Source organism: Drosophila gunungcola (genome assembly GCF_025200985.1).
Source record: "Drosophila gunungcola strain Sukarami chromosome 2R unlocalized genomic scaffold, Dgunungcola_SK_2 000006F, whole genome shotgun sequence".
Classification (NCBI taxonomy): domain Eukaryota; kingdom Metazoa; phylum Arthropoda; class Insecta; order Diptera; family Drosophilidae; genus Drosophila; species Drosophila gunungcola.
In genome coordinates this window covers 2,859,261-2,880,384 of record NW_026453168.1, presented here as the reverse complement: position 1 = coordinate 2,880,384, position 21,124 = coordinate 2,859,261, and the positions used below count along the sequence as shown (strand labels likewise).

The window sequence follows — 21,124 nt, the reverse complement described above, 5'->3', positions numbered from 1 at the left end:
TATACATCCTGCCTCCTCCATCCTGCATCCTCCTTCCTGCATCCTGCATTCTGCATTCTGCAGAATCCCTGTTTTCGCACCTAGGCGACTGCCAGTCAAAGTCAGCGGACGCAAAAAAAGTTCGTTGACAACTTCAGCAAACAAATTTTTTTATCGCGCACTTGCCACACCTCTTCGTTTTATTATTTTTTTTTTTTTTTGTATTTGATTTCAGTTTTATATAGTTTTTTGCCTTTGGCAGAGGATGTGAAAAAATGGCCAACGCAGCGTGAAATACGCAGCAACCGCAAATGGTGCGCAAAAAAAAAAAAAAAATGACACAAAATGCGAATATTTCTAGCTAAATTTGAAAAAAACTATTTTCTTTTGGTATAATGATTTATTCAATTGTGAAATGTGCTCGATTGTGTTCAGAGGTTATAGTAAAAGCGAACCGTGCGAGCTAGTGCATATGTCGTGTTTAAGCTATTTAATAAAATATTTCAATTTGGTACTTGTTCGATCAACCATACACTCGCTTGAGAACCGTGAAAAACGTATAAGTTGTGTTGAGCAGATTCTGGAAAAGCTCCAAGGTAATGGGGCGAATGCTGCCCAGAAGTATCTGGAAATTTCAATTGATAAAAAAGTTGATTAAAAAGCGTATTTGTGGCTTGAAAGAATCAGATAGGAAGATATATCCATTATGGTGCAATACACAGTTTTAAAAAATAATCTAGAAGAAAATATAAATTTGGTTATTGTTTAATTATTTTTTATTAATTTTTAGAAATATTATTAAAGTTTTTTTGTTTACTTTAAAGTTAAAGAAACGGCACTTAAAAAGGTTTAATAATACATTTCTAGGACTTTTATGCTTTGAAACTTTAATTTTAAAGGGTTTTTATAAAAGGATTTATGTTATTTTATACTTCACTCACCGAAGCTGGTCGCTGGGCCCTCATCATCATGAAAATAATATTTTTGCGCACGGGAACATCGAAGGTGTACCACTCCATATCATAGGCTGCGGTGGCCACTGCCAGATTTTGTTCCCTCAGCTCATTTGCATACCAGTAGAGGGCCAGTATTTGGGCCAGAATCATGTTTATGTACATGCAAACAATTATCAGTTGACTGGTGCCGCTCACCTAGCAATATTGGAAATATATGTAGCTCACATAAATGGACTTTCGAGTGTACTAACAATAATCAGCATAAAGAGCAGGGCACAGAGTAGGGCTGAAAAGGCCATCAGCTCGAAGAGGAACACCATGGTGGTCAGCTCATTGATGTGATCCATATACTCGATTATGCCCTGCTGGTAACGAATGCAGGCGATAATCTCCTCCCTCAGTTGCCGGGAATCGCGGTCTCCGTCCGGATACCTAATGGCCACCTGACGGAGCCGATGCTGCAATGCCTTGCATCCGCACAATCCCGAACATAATCAAGCCCACAATCAGACTGGTGTACGGTATGTACATACAACAGCCCATCGGGGTAATGAGCATCTGAAAGACGTACCACATCTCGTAGTACGGGCTCTCGTACTCGTTCAGCCCCGGAATCCTGCTGCCAAAGGGCAGGACTTGAAAAATGAAGGGCATATTTACTAAATAGCTCGGGTATTGAATTCTTTTCTATTGATTCTTTTAATTCTTTTAAAAAATGTTATACAAAATAAATAAAAAATATGTTTGAAAATGTTGTGTTTATAAGCAACTGGATTAAGATTAAATCCAATTTTTAAGACAAACTAAAAGGTTCATTTGCAAAAATAAAAATTTCTTTAAGTTAAAAAAAAAAAAAAAAGGTTTTGTCTTTTCAATTTTTCAATTAATCAAATAATATAATTCATTTTGCTAGTTTGTAAGCCTTGAATTTTCCATCCATTAAATCTTTTTTAATACACCCCTCAGATATTAAGAAGGAATTGAGCTATAAAACGACTGACTCACCTCTTTCGCTGGAGGATAAGGGATAGAGGCCGAAACCCAAGGAGGTGAGCATGCCAAAGAAGAGATTACCCCTGGCCATCAACTGACCCACCCGATTCACCTCGACCAGCAATCGCGATATATACGTGTCATTCAGATTTAACAGATCGTAATAGGCCTCGGTCAGATTCTGGATTAAGGCCACATATCTGTCGTGATCCGCCAGCAAAAGATAGGCACGCAGCACCGTGTTTATCCAAAGGACGAGCATGTAGGAGTTTCGGATTATCCCGGTGAGTCCTTCATTGGTGCTCATCATGTAGACCAATTGGGTGAAGATGTGGAACGAGGCCAGACCGATGCACGCATAACATTTTGCATTCCTGTCATATAAAAATGCCCAGAATCGCAGTATCCGGATGTTCATGTAGATCAACTGAATGTCCTCAAACATGGCGATTGACTTTGGTAAGGTTTCCAATCGAAATCTGAACTATTATACATGTGCCTAAACCTTTTATAGAGTTTTTTAGGGGGAACTCATTGGTTGGTTTACTGTTAAAGGGGTATTTTAGCTTATAAGACAGGTAAGCAAATGTAAAATAATGAAAACCGCAGTCGTTTTTGAGAAACTTCCATCTTTTAATTTAGCAACTAATGTTAAATTTTACCTCTTAATGTATTCACTTGATTTACAACATTAATCGAATCGGCATTTGCTGATTATAAGCAGCTAAACAATCTTGTTTATTTTTAGTCAATTTAATTAAATATTTTTTAAAGAAAAAAATAAAACCTTTTCCATAAAGTGACATATCTTTGAGGGTATTTAAAAAAAGGCATTATTTTTTTTTTATAAAATTCTTGTTGCAGCACACGGATGGCATAGACTCCCAGCTGGTCTCATTTAGTTGCAATTTCTGCCTAAATTGCCGATGATTTTGCAATATTTTTGCCATTGAATTGTAGAATTTATTCGCTGCATTTCATTTGCCTCATATTGATTTCTTTTTGAGTTATGAGCAGAGAATGGCTAGCGAATGGTATGTCTGTTATACCAGCTTATGCCACTTTGATTTATTTTTCATTAAATTTGGAAGCCATTTTCGATTGGCAATTTGTCTAATGTGCTTTGCTGATAATTTGACTGCACTTTGGCGGAACATTAAATAACGATAGTGTAATTAGCATATAAGCTAAATTATATTTACAGATAGATAATGCTTATCGATTTAAGATAGTACTAATGATCGCTTGATAATAATTTAGAAATAGCTTTGATGAAAGCTTTTAGTAGCTTTTTGAGGGGGCAACATGCTCTATTAAATCAGTCTTTTTCCAGCTCTCGACTTTTGCGGTTCAATTAAGCGAATATATGACATCATGGATCAGTGGATAATAGCGGTGGCATTGTTTGCCATACTGCTCGTTTTGTTCTATAAGTGGTCGGTGGCTAAATATGAAGTATTCAGTGAAAGGGGCGTGGCACATGAAAAGCCCTGGCCTCTAATCGGCAATATACCCATTAAAGGCTTCTTCGGTCGAATTCCGGTGCTTAAATATATGATCGAAATGAATTTAAAGTATTCACCTGGATCACCGGTTTATGGGATCTACGCGTTGAGAGATCCCGTGTTTTTCATCCGAGACCCAGAGATCATCAAACTTATTGGCATCAAGGAATTTGACCACTTTGTCAACCACAATAGCATGCAGAATAATATCCAGGAATCGATTCTCTCGAAGAGCCTTATTTCCCTAAAGAATGGTCGCTGGCGGGAGATGCGTAACATCCTGACACCCGCCTTTACGGGCAGCAAAGTGCGGATAATGTACGACCTGATCCAGACCTGCAGCGTGGAGGGGGTCCTGCACATCAAGGAGCAGATGGACGGACATTCGAAGGACGCGGCGGGCATCGAACTGGAAATGAAGGATTTCTTTACGCGATTTGCCAACGATGTGATAGCCACAGTGGCCTTCGGCCTCAGCATCAACTCGTTCAGGCGCAAAGATAACGAGTTCTTTCGGATCGGTCAGTCCTTGTCCAAGATTAGCGCCTGGTCGGTGGTCAAGGCTATACTCCACGCCCTGTTCCCAAGGCTAATGAAGGTACCCATTGTCCAGATGTCAAACAAATTTCAATATATATATACAATTTGTTACATTAAAACGGGTTTCTTAATCCAAGCAATGAGAAGAAATTCAAGTTTCTTACTTTTCTTTTTAGCTTGGTTTTAAATATATGAAAAAGGCTTAAAAAATATATCATTTATAAAATTAAAATTCCAAAATAAACATTTAAACCAAGTTTATGGGATAACAAATTTATTGCGAAAATATAAATTTGAGTAAATGCATGTTAAGCTCTATTTAAAAGCTTTTATTTCTTTTAATGTATTCCAAGTGTCCGTCTATATACGAATTTATGTTATATCTTAGATAAAAGAATGAGCAAAATTATCATGTATTCACAAAGAACACAAAAATTTCTTGTTTCAAAATTTTAGGTATAATGGTTTAACAAGGCTTTAAATACGAGCCTGCAAAAGACCTAAAATAATTACTTAAATTCATGTAGGCTATATAGCCTTGAGCAATTTTTAAGGTATTTTTTTATAAATTAAATATTATTCCTTAAATTAACGAACTTTTCTTAACAAAGAAATTTTGTTGTCTAAGAGTATGGCAATTAATATTGATCTGTAATAAGCAACTCATTTCACGATGTGTTTTAAAAGTGCCTATTCTAATCTATTAAATATTATTTTTTTTCATTTCAGCTACTTCGCATCCAGGTCCTGGACACCACCAACATTGATTACTTTAGCAGTTTGGTTAGCGTAACGATGAAGTATCGGCAGGAGCACAAAGTCATTAAGGCCGGACATGATTCACTTGCTAATGGAGGCCAAGCAGCAGCGGCTTGCCGATCTGCAGGATCAGTCGAAGGATGCTCGATATTATGCCGAGTTCACCGACGAGGACCTTTTGGCTCAGTGCCTTCTGTTTTTCTTCGCCGGCTTTGAAATAATCTCCTCGTCCTTGTGTTTCCTCACCCATGAGCTTTGCCTGAACACCGCGGTGCAGGACAGACTGTTTGAGGAGATTCTATCCATACATCAGGAGCTTAATGGTCAGCCTCTAAACTATGACAAACTGACCAAGATGAAGTATCTGGACATGGTGGTGTTGGAGGGTCTGCGTAAATGGCCACCAGCTCTGTCCACGGATCGTGAGTGCTGTGCCGATATCGATTTGTGCGATGAGACTGGACAAAGGTTGTTCGCCGCCCGCAAAGGCGATGTCCTGCAGATACCCATTTTTGCGCTGCACCGCGATCCCGGGAACTTTCAGGATCCGGAGTCCTTCGATCCCGAGCGTTTTGCCGAGGATCGTAAGGTTGAGAGCGGTGTCTTCCTGCCCTTCGGAGTGGGTCCTCGCAATTGCATTGGCAAACGAATGGCACTCATGGAGATCAAGTGTATTGTCTATCAATTGGTGTTAAATTTTCGATTAATGCCGGCTGCAAAGACAACGCGAAACATGCTGGAAAACATCAGGGGACATGGCCTAAAGCCCAAGGATGGCTTTTGGCTGAAGTTCGAGCCACGTCGGTGAAATGGCATATATGCCAGCCAACTAAACGACTGAGGTTATTCAATTAAAGTTCGAATGCAGCGCACTGAAATGTTCATTAATCAAAGGAACGGGGTGGGTGGATGGATGGATTTATTTAATTAATTTCAGGAGTGTGCACCGCGAATGTCTCAAGTTAATCGAGAGGGAATCGGAAAAATATGGCCAAGAAGTGCTGCTGACAGGCACGCCTGAAAAATCTCGCTCGCTGGCTTGGTTGTCCGGTCCACTTGACGCCGAAAACGGAAAAAACACAAACTCCGTACAGTGAGCAGCTGAGGGGTGAAAAGTTTTTGACATTCTCGTTATTTATGTGCTTTGAGGGTATTTAGGCAAAAGTTTTTCGGCCCGCCTAAGCAGTTAATACGATATTGATTTATTCGCCAGTCAACAGCTGTGAGATAATAAATATTATGCAGCTCGTATACATATTTGAAATCTTACGACTTGTTGTCCAAGTCAAAACTTTCTGTTTTGATTCCCAGATTTGATTTATAAAGCGGCCAGCGATTAAGCTTTGATCCAGCCAGACTTTTGGCTAAGTTTTATAAGCTTAAAGTTGGACGGGGCAACAAAAAAAAAAGTGTCCTAGGGTAGAAGTGGGTGCAAGACTTTCCATCTCAAGGGAAACAACAAAACTTTCCCAGGCGCGAGAAAGTTGAACTTTTTCTTTGCGCTTTGCATTTTTGCCGCAGTGATAATTATTTTCTTGCCACTAACGTTTAAGAATTTTCTAGCAAAAAGAACAAAAAATAAATGGGACATCTAAAATAGATTTAACAATGCGGGTAGTTACTTTCTAATTGTTATTTTAAAATTATTATTTTAACTTTATTTTTCCTTTTTATTTAAGCACCATTAAGTGTTTTAAAATAGGAAAGAAATATAAAAATGAGCAGGGCAATTTATGAACATATAGTATAAGTATAAGTTTCAAATAGCCACTATGCCAAATAAATCCCATTCTATTCCGCATATATTTGGGGCAACTTAACGCAACTGAATTTGAGCCTTATTTTCTTTGCAGAAAATGACAAGATTTTCCATTCTCGAATGTCCAGCAGTCTGTGCAAAATCTAGCAATTTGTTGGCTTACATGGCCCAGGCAACATGGAAACAACTGAGGCGGCTTGACCATAAGCCGCTCCATTTGCATAATTATTCATTGCGCAGCATTATGAGCATAAATAAAACGATGCTTCGCTGCACACAAATACATGTGAAGATAATGCCCTGTGTATGGGTGTTATAAACTCTTGTAAGCGCCTCAGTGTATGCAACGCTTTTTGTTTCTTATTTATTGTCGAGCATTTTTTATGGGCCAAGCCGCAAGTTGCTTCGACTATTTATGGCCCACATTATACAATGATGCACTTGCAATCCGCTTGCATCTTACTTTCACGGAATACCAATTGAAATAATAATCGAATGGAAGATGCAATCGGGGGAATTGGATGTGCTGCATAAAGATAAATATCGTATAAACTCGAGCAAATTACACACACTTCACATAAAGTGTGGGATAACCACAAATGCCAGCTTTGGGTGCAAGTCGCTGCTGGAAATTAAACGCAAAGTTCGACAAAGCTCCAACTATTCTCATAAAACTGACATGTACCTGGAATCTCTGTGTTCGCGCGGGAGTTTGAGTTTGAGTTTGAGTTTGAGTTTGGGATTGTGTGCTGGGGACAACCTTAACACTGAAATACTCAATTAAATAAAGTTCAGCTCGAAATTGCATTACATTTATGAACGTGAGTGCGGCGCGTCCCGTCAGCAATGTCATTGCATTTTCCGCAAAAGCCGCATGCTGCGGAAAGTTTTTCCACAAAAATGTGCGTATATGAAATCGTATGTGCGGCAGTTAGATGTGTCTGCCATAACCCATTTAAGAGAATTAGTAAAAGAGTTACGAAGCAATATTAAATGGCTTATATGTTAGGAGTGTGTTTTTTAAAGCCACTGAATATTTATATATTGCTAATCTGTATCCTAATTTTATAACATTTATTTCACAGCAATAATCTCATAAAAATATGTTTAAAGGATATGTTTAAAAACTATTCGTAATGGTACTTAACTCAAATATATTTGTCTTATCGGAGTATGTCAAAGAAAATGATAAACTTAATTTTTCATCATTACAAAAAAAGCTGTTGTTTACTAAAAATAATATCTGCCGAAGACTAAAAAAACTTGATTTTATTCATTTTATTTATTTTTTTAAAAGCCGCATGTTGCATAAAGTTTTTCCACAAAAATTTGCACATAAAAATCGTATGTGTCTGCTACAACTTTTTAAGGGCAATAGTTTTATATTTTTTATTGTATTACAAGTATATATTGGTTTTTTGACTTATAACCTTTATTTTACGGAAATAAGCGGGTTATTATCAAACGTTATTTTATACCCAATAGTAATGTTATTTACTTTAGAAATAAAAGAAAAACAAATGAAAGTGTTTTATTACTACTTTTATCAGAGTATGTAGATATTGGAAGAAATGAGAAACTTAATAAAGAGGTGTTGATTCTAAAAAATAATATTAGCTAAAGACTAAAAAATTGATTTTATTAATTTAATCAAATTTAATACTAAGAATAAAATTTCCTGCACCGAATAAATAACCTGAGGGCGATTTATTATTTGCTCATGCAGTTCGATGATAACTTTATGTGACAGCAAATTTTATGAACAGAAATTTAATTAGCAATGAATCGGCCTAATTGTAATAATTGCATTTGATGCTTTAAGCCACTTTGAACTCGTTTTACGATGGTGGAGCATGTAATAGTAACTATTGACAACCTGCAGCCAAAGCAATTAATTTAATTCACAAAATTTGGCCTTTGCGCAGCCCAATGTAAATATATTTACATTTGATATATGTTTACAGCAACGTTTCACAGTTAATATGCAGCCAATTGTTGGCAGTTTGCGGTTTTGCACAAATGCCCAGCTCTCGTCGGATTATTGCTCCGTGCTGTGGCCTTTGCCACTACTTAGCCAAATTGGCCACCGAGAGTCCTGTTCATGGCAGGCCACATTAAAATTTTATGCAAATAATTTATGTCCTGTTGGGTCGAATGTGTGAAGGCAGCGGAGTTGATCCCCGAACTGAGTTGATTTAAATTGATGCATGACTTTATTAGGGGAATTATAATCCGAATGGTACAAATTGATGGGTGTATTAGTCATACGCCCTAGCGACCATTCATTTCGCAGCTTACGTTTTATTGGATTCTTAGAGTTTCCACTTGAACCCGAATATAATCTTGTTCGGGATTAGTTCGAGCTCTCTGGGCCATTTTGTCGTTTTATTATTTCCCTTATTTTCCAAAAGACCGGCTATAAATACACACACGCTCACATCCCGGCATCCTGTGCTTCCGTATTCCAGCCTTTTACGACAGCCCAAAGTGCCTACTTATAAAATCAAAATCATAAAAAATAATGTTAATTTCAATATTGTCTCATTAAATGTGTATAAAACTCCAGCCGGTGAGCATGTGTGTGATGAAAGAAATTTTGAGATGGACGGAAGGAGAGTGCGGGGAATTTGTTCATTTAACCTGCCTTAACGTGATGGCCCCAATGGCACAGTGGGAACTACGTGGGTTTGATAGAGTACCTAAAATTATTTAAAAATATGTTGCTTTATCCGCAAATTAATAATGTTTTTAAAAATATTTTTAATTGTTTATCCAACATTAACTAAAATATCTACGAGTATTTATATACTTAAATATAAAGTGAATAAAAAGTGATACAATAAAACCTAGTCTCTAATCGAATAAATTAAATTTTGCAATCTTAAATTTACAGCGTACAACTATCTAAGTAAACATCACGATTTAATGCGATTCAAATCTATATTTTATTGTTATTAAATTCAAAAGTCGAATGAATATTTTAGTAGTGAAGATGTGGGGGTGACAACTTAACAGATTTCTTAAGTTTAGTTTGGTTTGCGGCCCACTGTGCTGGATTTTTCTTTTCGCGGAGTGTGGGTGCGTGAAATTTAAATAAAACGTGCGATTGTCGAGCAGCTGTTGCCGTTTCCCCGCCGTGTGAGGTTCTTTGTTGGAGTGACGGGGCGAAAGGACGAAAGACGACGGACGGATCGACGGGACTGACAGTTGAGAGTCACGCACCCACACACGCAGAGAGTTACGCATATATATTTATATAGATATATATATATATATATATATATATATATATATATGTGTAAGCCTGCGCCGGATGCTGGCACACACACTCATGCGAAGAGCGGTCGGGAAATGTGACAGGATGTCATTTTGCAACGCATCCGAAACATAAACACACGCTTTTCTTTTGTACTCCCCTACATACATATGTGAAAATTATGCTGCTAAAAGGCGGCAAATGTTTGCATTAGTCTCGCTTTCACTCTGCACTCTTCCCTCATTCGAGGGTAAGTTTTCGGAAAACAAGCGAAACTAGAAAATTTGCATAAGCGCCGCTCGTTGGCTGGTTCCATTATTTCGGGTTCGCCTGTGTGTTTGCGCTTTGTTATTTAAAATACACGTAATATTCATAATATGACGCAAATGCGTGTCATATTCGGAAAACTGAAAATTGTGGGAAACTTGTTGATCTCGGTTTTATGGTTACTTTGGCAATTACCTTCTAATTATATATGTAATATATATAAATAGATTTATAGCTTATAAATTTGTTAATGCAAGGCCATCAATTTGATGTTACTAAAATCCGTAAATAATAAAATGTCAAAATAAAATAAATAATACATAATTCGCAAACTTGTTGAACATATAAAAGCATGATTTACAAATGCGATGTCCACAGATCTTCAGTGATTAATTTATTAATGCAATTCATTTGATATTCAATATAAAACACTTGGAAAGCATTGATTTCAACTAAATTATTAAAATAGTAAAATTAGATAAAGAATACATTTTTTATAAACATTAATGGCTATTGATGCTATTAATTGGCTTTAGTTGCTCAATTGTGTTAGCAACTGGGAAATTACTATCTACGGTGAGCAAACCAGCAGCAAAAATATGTTATGATTATATGGCTTACGTTAAGCGTGGTTAAAAATCCATTTAGTCCTCTTTAAAACATATTTATTTACCCCACTGGCTTATGCCAGCTAACCAATGTACTCGAATGAAAAAACGTAGATTTATAATTAATTCCTACTATTATTGGATTTTGTCTCCCTGGTGTCATGCAAAAAAAACAAAAAACAAACCACAAAAAGAATCAATTTTATTATTACCTATTTTGGCATTTTACCATTTGACCGTATATTCAAATATGCACACAATTAATTTAAATTGTTTTGGTTTGTCCGAATAAAGGTGTCCTGTTTGATTGCATTTGGCCGGAGTAATAATTCAGCATTAGCAAGTTAATTGAATTTGGGGTGAAGCAAAGGGATAAGTAAAAAGGTGATTTCATTTTAGATACAAAACCTTCAAATTTAAAAGTTTTAATTTTTAAATCATAACATTTGCAATGTATTACATTCTTTTGCTTATAAATACGTTTTAAAATTTCTGCTTAATAAACTCTCATAAATATTTTGAATTTTAATAAGCTTATAATATTTTATTAGAACCGCATATTTTGCAAAAATTAGTTTCAACGATAGTATTTGTTTTGTATTAATTAAACAAAGTTATTTGTGTTAATAAAGCATATTATTAGCATCATTTTCAATAATCAGAATGATAAAATACAGCTCCTTTACATTTTCTCCTGCATTTTCTGTCATTGTAAATTTTGAATTTCAATCAACCTAATTTAATACATGCAGTCAATTGTGTCTAATTATGTCTAATTGTGTACAACTGGTGTAGACACATGCTTGTGAAATAATTAAATCAGTTTATTACAAATATTACAAATTCAGCGCTGACAGAGTGGCAACGATGCTTGTCAGTCGATAATAAATACAGTGGGTAACAAAATAAACATTATTTTCGGAGGCAAACCACATAATTTTAAATTTTAAATGTATTTGACAGTATAAATATTACATTTACCTACGGCGTGTTTCAAAGCAGAACCGCTCACTTGGTATTAATAAACATTTCACGAGCCAGCTTGGGAATTTTCCCTCCCTCGAGGCTTCTCTGTATGTCTGTTTAGTACATTTGAGGATGTTTAGTTGGCATAATTAAAACAGAAATACCAGGCAAATCAAGCCAGACGACGTCTCTGCAAACATCCCATCCCCACTAAGCTGAAATTGCACAAATAATGATAGAGTTGGAAAACTTTTGCCATGCCTAGACTCACTCTTCCCCCGTTTTCCCCGTTTTCCCCTATTTCCTGCCGTTTTCAGACTCCCCCCATGTATGCACGAACCTGGAAAAGTCAACTGGGGAAAACTGTTATTTAAAGGCCTGGGGCTTATTTGCCTCATGTTGCCGGGGCTTCTGTCATTTGGCCTATTGATTTTTGCAGGTGGATAACCTTAAATTTGCCAACACAACTTTTGGCCCAAAGAGTCTAGAAACACTTGAGGCTACGTGGCCCACGTCAAAGTTTGTCTTTTTGAGGGCAAATAAATTTAATAAGCGCATTCAAGTTATGCCAAACTTTGCCCCAAGTTGGCCAATTTGATTATGACAGTAAGTGATTTCTTTGTGCTTTCGCCCGAGTTTATGTGGCAGACCCGTAATTAACTGGCCTAGGCGTTGCATACTTTTCAGCTGCGTCCTGAAACAAAAAAAAAAAAAAAGTATAAAGGATATAGGTTACTTCTCTTTAAGCCCTGTTCTTCTAACCAATATTTCATTAGCCTTATCGCGCTTGTAGCGGTCCGGCCAACCAGACTAATTTATGGGGCATTTATGGCCACATTGCAGACCTATTAACAATGTGCAGTCAAATTTAATTTTAGCTACAAGCGCTCCCAAAAAAAAAAAAAAAAACATTCGAATTTATGTGACAGCCTTTGAAATTTATTTGCTGCAACGATTACGTACAACTGGCGATGGCGATGGCTATGGCTATGGAGATTGGTGTCTGCAGCTCTCTTTATAAAGTTCCATTGACCCATTTCGGCACAGTATCTGGCCAGGCCGAAAGCCAAGCTCACACACACACACACACACACTCACCTAAATGGGAATAACCCTTTTGCATGCAAAGTTTTTTGCCAGCCAGCCAACCAACAATGTTACCAGGACGAGAACTACGTCCAATGCACTGGCGATTAGTGCACCATTTGGCTGGCGTTTACTAAGCGTTTGTTTATACGGCGCGGGAAGTTGAGATTTATCTGAGAGATAAAACAAAAAAGGTGGGGGAGTTCTGAATTAAAGTACTGCTGAAAGGGGGTATTCTTCGCTTACCGATAGGGGAAAACAGTGCGTATAAGTGATAAAGTAGTGGTGCAGTTGCCATTTGTCTGAAAACGAGCTTCTTACCATTTAACGGTTTTTTCAGAATCTATCCTTTACATTGCTACATTTTCTTATAGTTAGGTTAAGTAATTTAACTACAAGGCTAAAAGTAGGTTCCAAACTGAGGTCTTCTTTTTCAGTTTAGAACCTACTTTTGGCTTACTTAAGAACAAGAAAACGGTCTTGGGAATATAAAGTTTAATAAAGCTTATTAAAAATATTTTTGATATTTATCAAAACAGTTCCTTCATATATATTTACGATCCAAGGAATAGTAACCTACTTTTGGCTTACTTAAGAACAAGAAAACGGTCTTGGGAATATAAAGTTTAATAAAGCTTATTCAAAATATTGTTGATATTTATCAAAACAGTGCCTTTATATATATTTAAGATCCAAAGAATAGTAACAAATGCGCCTCAATTGAAATTTTTAGTAAAATAATAAATTAATAATATTAAAATATAAGCTTTTGATCTGCTTTTGGAAAGATTTTGTTGTAAAGATTTAACAAACGTTAGTTTTTTATTGAATTAAATTCGTTTAAGCTTAATTAGCTTAATTTTAATCGATGCTTTTTGTATTTTAGCCATTTTTGTTCGCATAAACGTAATTTTATGAGCTTTTGTCAGCCACACATATACACTCTTGGCCAAGAGAGACTGCCATGTGGCGGCTGTTATTTACTGTTATTTGTTTAGCTGGGTTCCTGTTTATTTTTGGGCTTATTTGTTGCCATTGCTTGGCCGTCATTGTTATGGCCGGGACTACTGGCTGTTGGCTGTTGGCTGCTGGCTACTGGCTACTAGCTGAATGGCTGGTCGGTTGACCAGTCTCTACCGTCGCAAAATGAAATATTCAAGTGCGCATTAAGCCCGCATGCCCCAGTTGCATAGGGATAGCTGGTCGGTCTGATGCTGCAGTTTCTATGGCATTTTCTGTTGCAGTTGCAGTTGCGTTGTTGCAGCAGCAACAACCGACCATTGGGGGCATTGGTAATTGCGAAATTACCACAAGAGTCTGCATGCGGCTGCATCGCAATTGCACTGGCAATGATTTTTGCCCTCGCCCACTTGCCATATGTTGATTTCAATTGATTCTTGCTCTGTGGCTGTCTGCTTTGTTGGTTTCAATTTTGGTTAAGCCATGCCAGTCCTTCGACATCTTCTCTCCCGGGCACAAAGGCATATTATAAATGCCACACTGCTTTGAGCCGGTCTTCTGCTTTAATTGGCTTAAATGGCAGCCATTAAAAGTTTTAGCAATTGTAGTCCACTTTCCCTTTAACTTGATCCCCGTTTGGCCCTCTCGTTTTATCTTTCTGCCCATTGGCAGTGCAGTATTTTCATGTTTTTCAATACCTCCTGGCTGTTGCAAGTTCTCTGCTCGCCCCACAGGCGAATGTCATCAATATTCAAGCTAAGGAAAATTTAGAAATATTGAATATTACCTTTCAAATTACGGGTTTGTTATTTGACTTCACTGAATTTTGCATCTAGATTTCGGATTTCTAGTGTATTTATTAGTTTTTGGGTGAGTTACTGTATAAGACAGCAAATTTTATTTATTGAGAAGAACTTTCACAATGATTCAAAAACACAGCAACAATGTATCAATTAATTTTCCAATATAAACATTTCAAAAATATTTAAATATTCGGTTTTCCCTTGGCTTGCATATTTATTTTTTTTTGTGCCAAAACATAAGTTGTTGTTGTTAAAAAAGCTCAACATCTTTAAACAAAATTAAAGTCCTTTAAAAAATTCCAGTTGTTTTAGGCCATTTAAAATAAATTTTTGTCTTTTATTTAGAGTCTTAGTTGAGTACTTTACAATAACTGATAAATATAAAAAGTACTTTTGAGTACGATTTGTACAGACCGCTGACTGAACTACTTTTCCCAATGTTTACACACTCAATCCCTTTTTATGAGGGTATAAAACAAAAAACTAACTGTGGCACTTTCAACAATATATAAATGGAGCTTTGTTGTTTCTTTTTTTTTTTTTGTCAGCTCTCAAAACTTTTTGCTCATAGTCCCATAAACGAGAGTTATGCGCAATTACTCGGAAGGGAAGTTAACTTTTTGCACTTTCGTGTGATTTTGTGGTCAGAAAATGTTCGTTTACAATGTGAATAGTTGCATGAAAAAAAGAACAAAGCCTGAGTACCTTTGGTCAATCAGAAAACAATAATGGCCGTCTTAACTAACTTGCTTACCGCTTTCAAATGGAAACGGGTTAAAAATTAAACTTTCATTAGTGTAAATAAACACAATTAAGTTGAAGGAGCTTACAAAGGCTTTTGGCCTGCTAAATGTTTTCCTATGCAAATTGAAATAGTTGGCGAAAATGTACTAAGTGGAAGCATGTAATGGATGTGGGAGGACTGGCTCGGAAAAGTGGGATATTGCAATGTATATTTGGGTTGCAAGTTTTCGGAGGAGGCAACAAACTGACTGCATTATGTGGAATGCAAGAGGAATATTTTAGTTCTGGCATTTGTTGATGTTTATTAATTGTGTTCAAAATTTAAACAGGGAAATTATTTAGGGAGAAAGTTGCTTTGTGTTCAGTGAACGGTGTCGAAATGGTTTCCCCACCGCAATTTCCAGGGAAGCGAAAACTCCGAGGCAGCCAAAAATATTGGTTTCTTTTTTACAGTCGCTCCTTTTCCGTTCCGGCCACGACAGCCACATTATGTGTACTCTGGTCCTGGCCTGCTTATCGAATCGAATATTTTGTTTAATTGAAGTATTCGACATTCGGCACAGTTGACTGAACAAATCTAACGACGTTGGTCGGACCATAACAATGGCGTAATGCTGTGGGGATAGTTTGACGGGCTTTCCTTCCCAATAATTGGAAGTCATTGGTGGAGTAACAATAAATCTATAAATATTGATGAAAATTCCTCCATCCCACTAGCTTAAATAAGTAATGTCAGTGAGTTCCTACTCGTTTGCCACTTTCCGCTAAGTAGTTTACTTTGCTTTTGGCCATAATTGAAATGCCAATGCCGTGAAGTGTGAAGTGCTTCCACTGCGCAGCATTCAGAAACTCCCCTTCGTCATTTTGGGTGGGTATATTGTGATTGTGGCTAGGTGGCAAAATGTGCTCTTGACTTACAAGGGGCTTAACTAAAGTCATCAATCAATCAAATGAATGACAAAATTGAATATTCACATATATTTTTTTTAGCTACAAGGCCATAGAAAGCTTAAAATAGGGAAGGGTATATTTAAATTTAATACGAATTTGCAGGATCTAGTAAGGACAAATATGAAAAAGGAATTTCAATATTAACGTTTAAGCCAAGAAAAATGTTTTATTAGATTACTTATACAGAAACACGGAAATTCCTTGTAATTAAACATCAATTAGACAAATAACGTAATCGTTAAAAGATTTTAAAACAAAAATGAAAAAGTAAAGTAATTTCTCCAAACTTGGGACAATTTTTATAAATGTTTTTTGACAATTTATTTAACAATATATTTATGTGGTATAGAAATTGGACTAAAATCCATTAATTAGAAGCATTTAAAAATCTAATCAAAAGGTATGCAAAGGTCGAATCAAAGTATTGTATTGCTATGTATTTATACTAAGAACTCGACTGCATTATAAATTGCATTCATTGTCGCTGCGTTGGCTTCTTCTGCTTTCTTGCTCGTCTCTTGGTTTGTCTTCTTTCACCCTTTTTTTCCCATTTTCTGCCACAATTTTATTTTTTTTTTTTTTACCGACGGCATTGCAATTGCATCAAGTAGAAAAACCAATTTGCAGCTATCAAATCGAAGCTGCGAATATAGGAGAGCGGGCAAAGTGGCACCGATTGATCGATTTGTTGTGTGCTGATGTTTGCCCAGCATTTGAATTGGCCATATAATTGCGGGCCGTAAATAGGCAGCGATAATATGGGGGCGGGGGGCGGAGTGCAGAGATTACGGTCTCTATTTGACCCGAATAAAGGCCACTTGCGTATCTTCTGCCCGCCGGTATCATTGCGGTCTCCTTGGCCCGAACTTATGACCGCATAAAGCTGAAAGACAAACGCCCAGATTGAAGTCGATAGCACTTGATTAACGTGTGCGCTGGCAGGCGGATGGGATTACATCCCATATCCCGAAGTGGCAGCTATGCAAATGAGCGCCCACGCAATGGCGAAAGGTGCGCTGAAAGGGAAAGGAGCTGACGGAGTGCTAATGAAGGCACCGAAGAAACCGCCAACGCCATCGCACAATCACGAAAGCAAATAAGCAAACAAGCCGCCAGGTGAGTCAGCCTTTTCAGCTGTTCCGGGATGTTCAGGTGTTCAGGGTGTTCGCCTAGAGTGTTCAGGGTGTTTCGGTGGATTGAGAGTTTTGTTTGCCGTTTAGCTTATCGCTGCTTAGCTTAATTAAAGCGCTTGACGTTTCGCCAATTGCCAGCTGGCTTTGATTTCTCGACCAGTTGCGGGGAAAGTGTCAAATGCTTCACATACGTACATACAAACAAATAAATAAAAAATCCTATACCCAAAAAAAAAAAACTGCAAGTTTTGTTTTAAAAGTAAAAAATAAAAAAAAAATATAACCACTATTCTTTTTAGTTTCATTTCTATACCAAAGAGACTAAAAATTTAATTTCTTTTTTAAAAATTTGTATGTTATTTTTTAGTTTCATTTTTTATTTGATTTTAATTGTTTTTATTCCACTTTGCTTTTAATACAGTACTTACCTTTAGAACATTTAAAAAAATTGTTAAATTATATTTTAAAAATACGAACAATGATTTTACAATCTAAAATTAGACATAATACCAAACTAAAATGGTATGAAATCTGCAAAAAATTCTTTTCCTTGAGTAAAATAAAATACATTTTCACAGAATAAGAAAATAAGTTTCCCTATTTAAAATATTAAAATCAAGATCTAATAGAAACAAATTGTGTATAATGACTACTTAATTTAAATAATTTTTAAAAGGATAGCTGCAAAGATTTATTAACCCAGCGTTTTGAAATAGTATGACATTTTTCTTTCAGTCATAGATAACACCGCGGCTAGGTGTTGCTGAGTTAATTAGTTTTGCTAGCATAGAATCTCGTATCTCTGCATTTATTTGTTCCACATTCATAGCGTAGCATACTTTGCAGCGCAGCTGTCTATTTTTGAAACGAAATTTCCATTCAGATAGTCGAGCATTGTTGATCTGAATGATGGAGGAGCACACAGACGTCCGTTCGGCCTCTTTTCGGCTTGGCTTTGTAATGCGGCCAGACAAATACGGTGCGGCATAGAGTATCATTAATAAAAATAATGCCACAAGAAGAATAGGGCTCGTACAAAGCGGCAGCAACAAAAACGGCTTTTGCCAGTGGCTGCGGCATAACGTCTCTAATTGAATTTCTTATGGTCCATTAACTGTCAGGACCGAAATCCTCTGGCCAAAACGAGCAGATCTTGTGGGCCAAAGGAGCCAATGGAGCCAAGGTGAAGCCAGTGATGGCGGCAACTGAATGAGTAAGCAAAGAAAACCGTAAACGTGACAGTTTTTAACAATATTTAAGATGTCAGCATGATATATCGTTTAATTTATGTATTGCGGGTGTGCGGGTGTGCGGCATTGGGTGTATAAGTGGGTGTATACTTTCGTGCTGATGGCTCTTCGTCAATGGCAGAGCAAGTGGAAAATTTAATAAAAACATTTTGCAAGCATTTCCAACGGACCCCGGGACAGACAGTCAGAGCTTAAACATGAAAATGTAATTAGAATGGAGCCGGAAAGGAGATGGCAAAGAGAAACGGGAATGGGAACGGGAACGGGAACGGGAACAGGAACAGGTCCTTGCATTCCATAATAATAAATAACATTAATCAGCAGATAAAACAAATAGAAGGGGGACACACGGCCCTCGTTTAGCTTCCGATTTGCATAGTTTCTGCAACATTTCGCTCCCATGTTTCCTCATCCGCAATTTTCCAGCCGGCGGAAACTGCAGCAAAAGGAGTTCGAATCCGGGCACAATCAGGATTGTGAAGAGATGGAAAAATTGTTGTAGTAACGTTGAAAAGGCCGCCCAGGACTTTGGCCAGGACTTCCTCTTCCTGCTTATGCTGACTGAATTATTTATGCAAATATTCACCGGCTGGCGACCTTAAAGGCACTTTAATGCCATCCCACTGGCTGGAGCCCTTCGTCCAATATTTTTGAATGAGTTTCAGGCAAGTTTCATGCTCCAACGGCTTCGAATGGCCTGGGAAATGTTGAAGGTATTTTCGTTTTAACTGCAGCTGGCCTAATCATCACCTAGGCAACCATGTTTCGAGGCTTGCAGCGAATTTCCATTTTCATTGCTTTTCCCATTTCTATATCCATTGATTTTATTTTATTTTTTTCTCCTCCTATTTTTTCTCCCTCTTCTCCACTCGTGGTTGGCCGGCAATAATGAACCATTATGGCCAATTACTATGGCAATCTGGTTAGATTTTAGCGTTTTTCATTTACCTGTTTGCCAGCCGGTTCTCGTTTCCGGCTTACGTGGCGTATGCGTAATGCGAGCTGAGCCGGGTGTGTCAAACACGGCAAATTTGTAGCCATCTTGCCGCTTCGAGTTGCATAATTAGAGTGTTAGCTGCAAGCCTCATTTCGATCCCTCGGACCGGCCTTATTGCAAATCCCGTCCACTAGTTGCGCCTACAGCGACGTCTAATTCCAGGCACGTACTTCTGCCCCATCTCCAATATTTGCTCAAAATGTCAATGCCAGAGTCGCTGGGAGCTGGACGGGATTAGAGTTGCCCACTATAGGATACTGCCAGAGGAAGTAGCTACGGTTTAACTAATTAAAAGAAAAAACAAAATAAGACACAGTTTATTTATAATTAGTTAGACAAGTTCGAGATTAAGATTATACTTGTATGTATAACCATCATTGTATTTATTATAAATGCTTTGATAAATATTAACATTATATTTTGATGCTCCACATAATAACCAGAGTATGGCTTGGAATAGTTAAAGTCAGAACAAAGGTTATAGAAAAACAAGGTATGTAAATATCTATCAAAGTAAATTTCATTTATTAAATGCTACGTTTTATATTTTATTATATATTTTTCTCTGAAAAAATTTGTCTGTGCTACAACTTTAGAGAAAGATGTTTGAACATCGATATTTTTGATTAAAAATAACTGTCGCTAGAAAGTCGTAAACACTTTTTAAGAAAACAATTCGATATTTTATTGTATTTTTTTTCTCAAAAATTTATAAAACCTATTCTAAATTCAAAGCTAGATAAGTTATCAACTTCAATCTTAAAAAATCTTTTATGAACCCTTGGGTGGTGCCAAAATAAAATATTCTCTCAATCTTTAATTTAAAAATATATCCAGAAATATCTAGCTTAACAACACTGCCGGCTGGATGAGGATTGAGCAGTGGACAGTTGACCCGAGGGTATTGCACCCTGGGGCATAGTTAATAATAATTGCTTGCCTGGCATTGAACATGAACCTTCATCAGGACGGCGGATTACTTGGGTGCCCATTTGCTAAAATTGTCACGTCGTCGCAAGTCTAGCGAAATAAATATATAAAGGTGTCAACTCGGTCACTGGCCCGTCCAATAAAGTTGAGTTTTTAAAATTAAGCCCCCGGCCAGATGAGTTGTTTACCAACTTGATTCCTAACGAGGGTCGGGGGCGACTTCTGGTCCAAGGCTTTAATAAATTATTGCTACGATTTTTTCGGACGCAGCAGATGAAAGGGCATAGCGCAAAAGGTTAATTGTGTTGATTGTTGTTCGAGCCAAGTTTAGCTGGAACAAATGCAATTTCTTCGTGGCAATCAGCCATGACTTCAGCCGAAAGCATACGCATTAATTAATTTTAATTAGCTGCTCACACAAAAGCCTCTCATTTACAAGTTCACATCTGCTCTTTGGCCTATATCTAACTTATTTGTTGATATTTTCAGAAGGATGTGGATTAGTTTTTTGTTTGTTTGGTAAATAAGTAAGTGATCTAAAAAGTTATAAAGATATAAGATATTAATAAACTTACTGTATGAAGTATTAATTGTTGGGCGACATGAAGGTAAAAGTCCTGCAATAAAATATATTTTCAGCTATTGGAACGGCTCTTTGCACATTTTTGTGTGTAATGTTACT

The 21,124-nt window shown here is 37.0% G+C and overlaps 2 protein-coding genes across 2 annotated transcripts; one reads left to right on the top strand and one right to left on the bottom strand.

The window, feature by feature from the left end:
- Positions 1-502: 502 nt before the first annotated feature.
- Positions 503-2,373, bottom strand: LOC128254787 (odorant receptor 49b). Its single transcript, XM_052984087.1, is given in 5 exon segments — positions 503-604; positions 921-1,130; positions 1,187-1,408; positions 1,410-1,570; positions 1,941-2,373. Coding segments are annotated over 5 exon segments (1,128 nt in total).
- An 896-nt stretch (positions 2,374-3,269) lies between these two features.
- Positions 3,270-5,750, top strand: LOC128254919 (probable cytochrome P450 9h1). Its single transcript, XM_052984286.1, is given in 3 exon segments — positions 3,270-4,031; positions 4,703-4,798; positions 4,800-5,750. Coding segments are annotated over 3 exon segments (1,566 nt in total). The 5' UTR covers positions 3,270-3,302; the 3' UTR covers positions 5,541-5,750.
- The last annotated feature ends 15,374 nt before the right edge of the window (positions 5,751-21,124 follow it).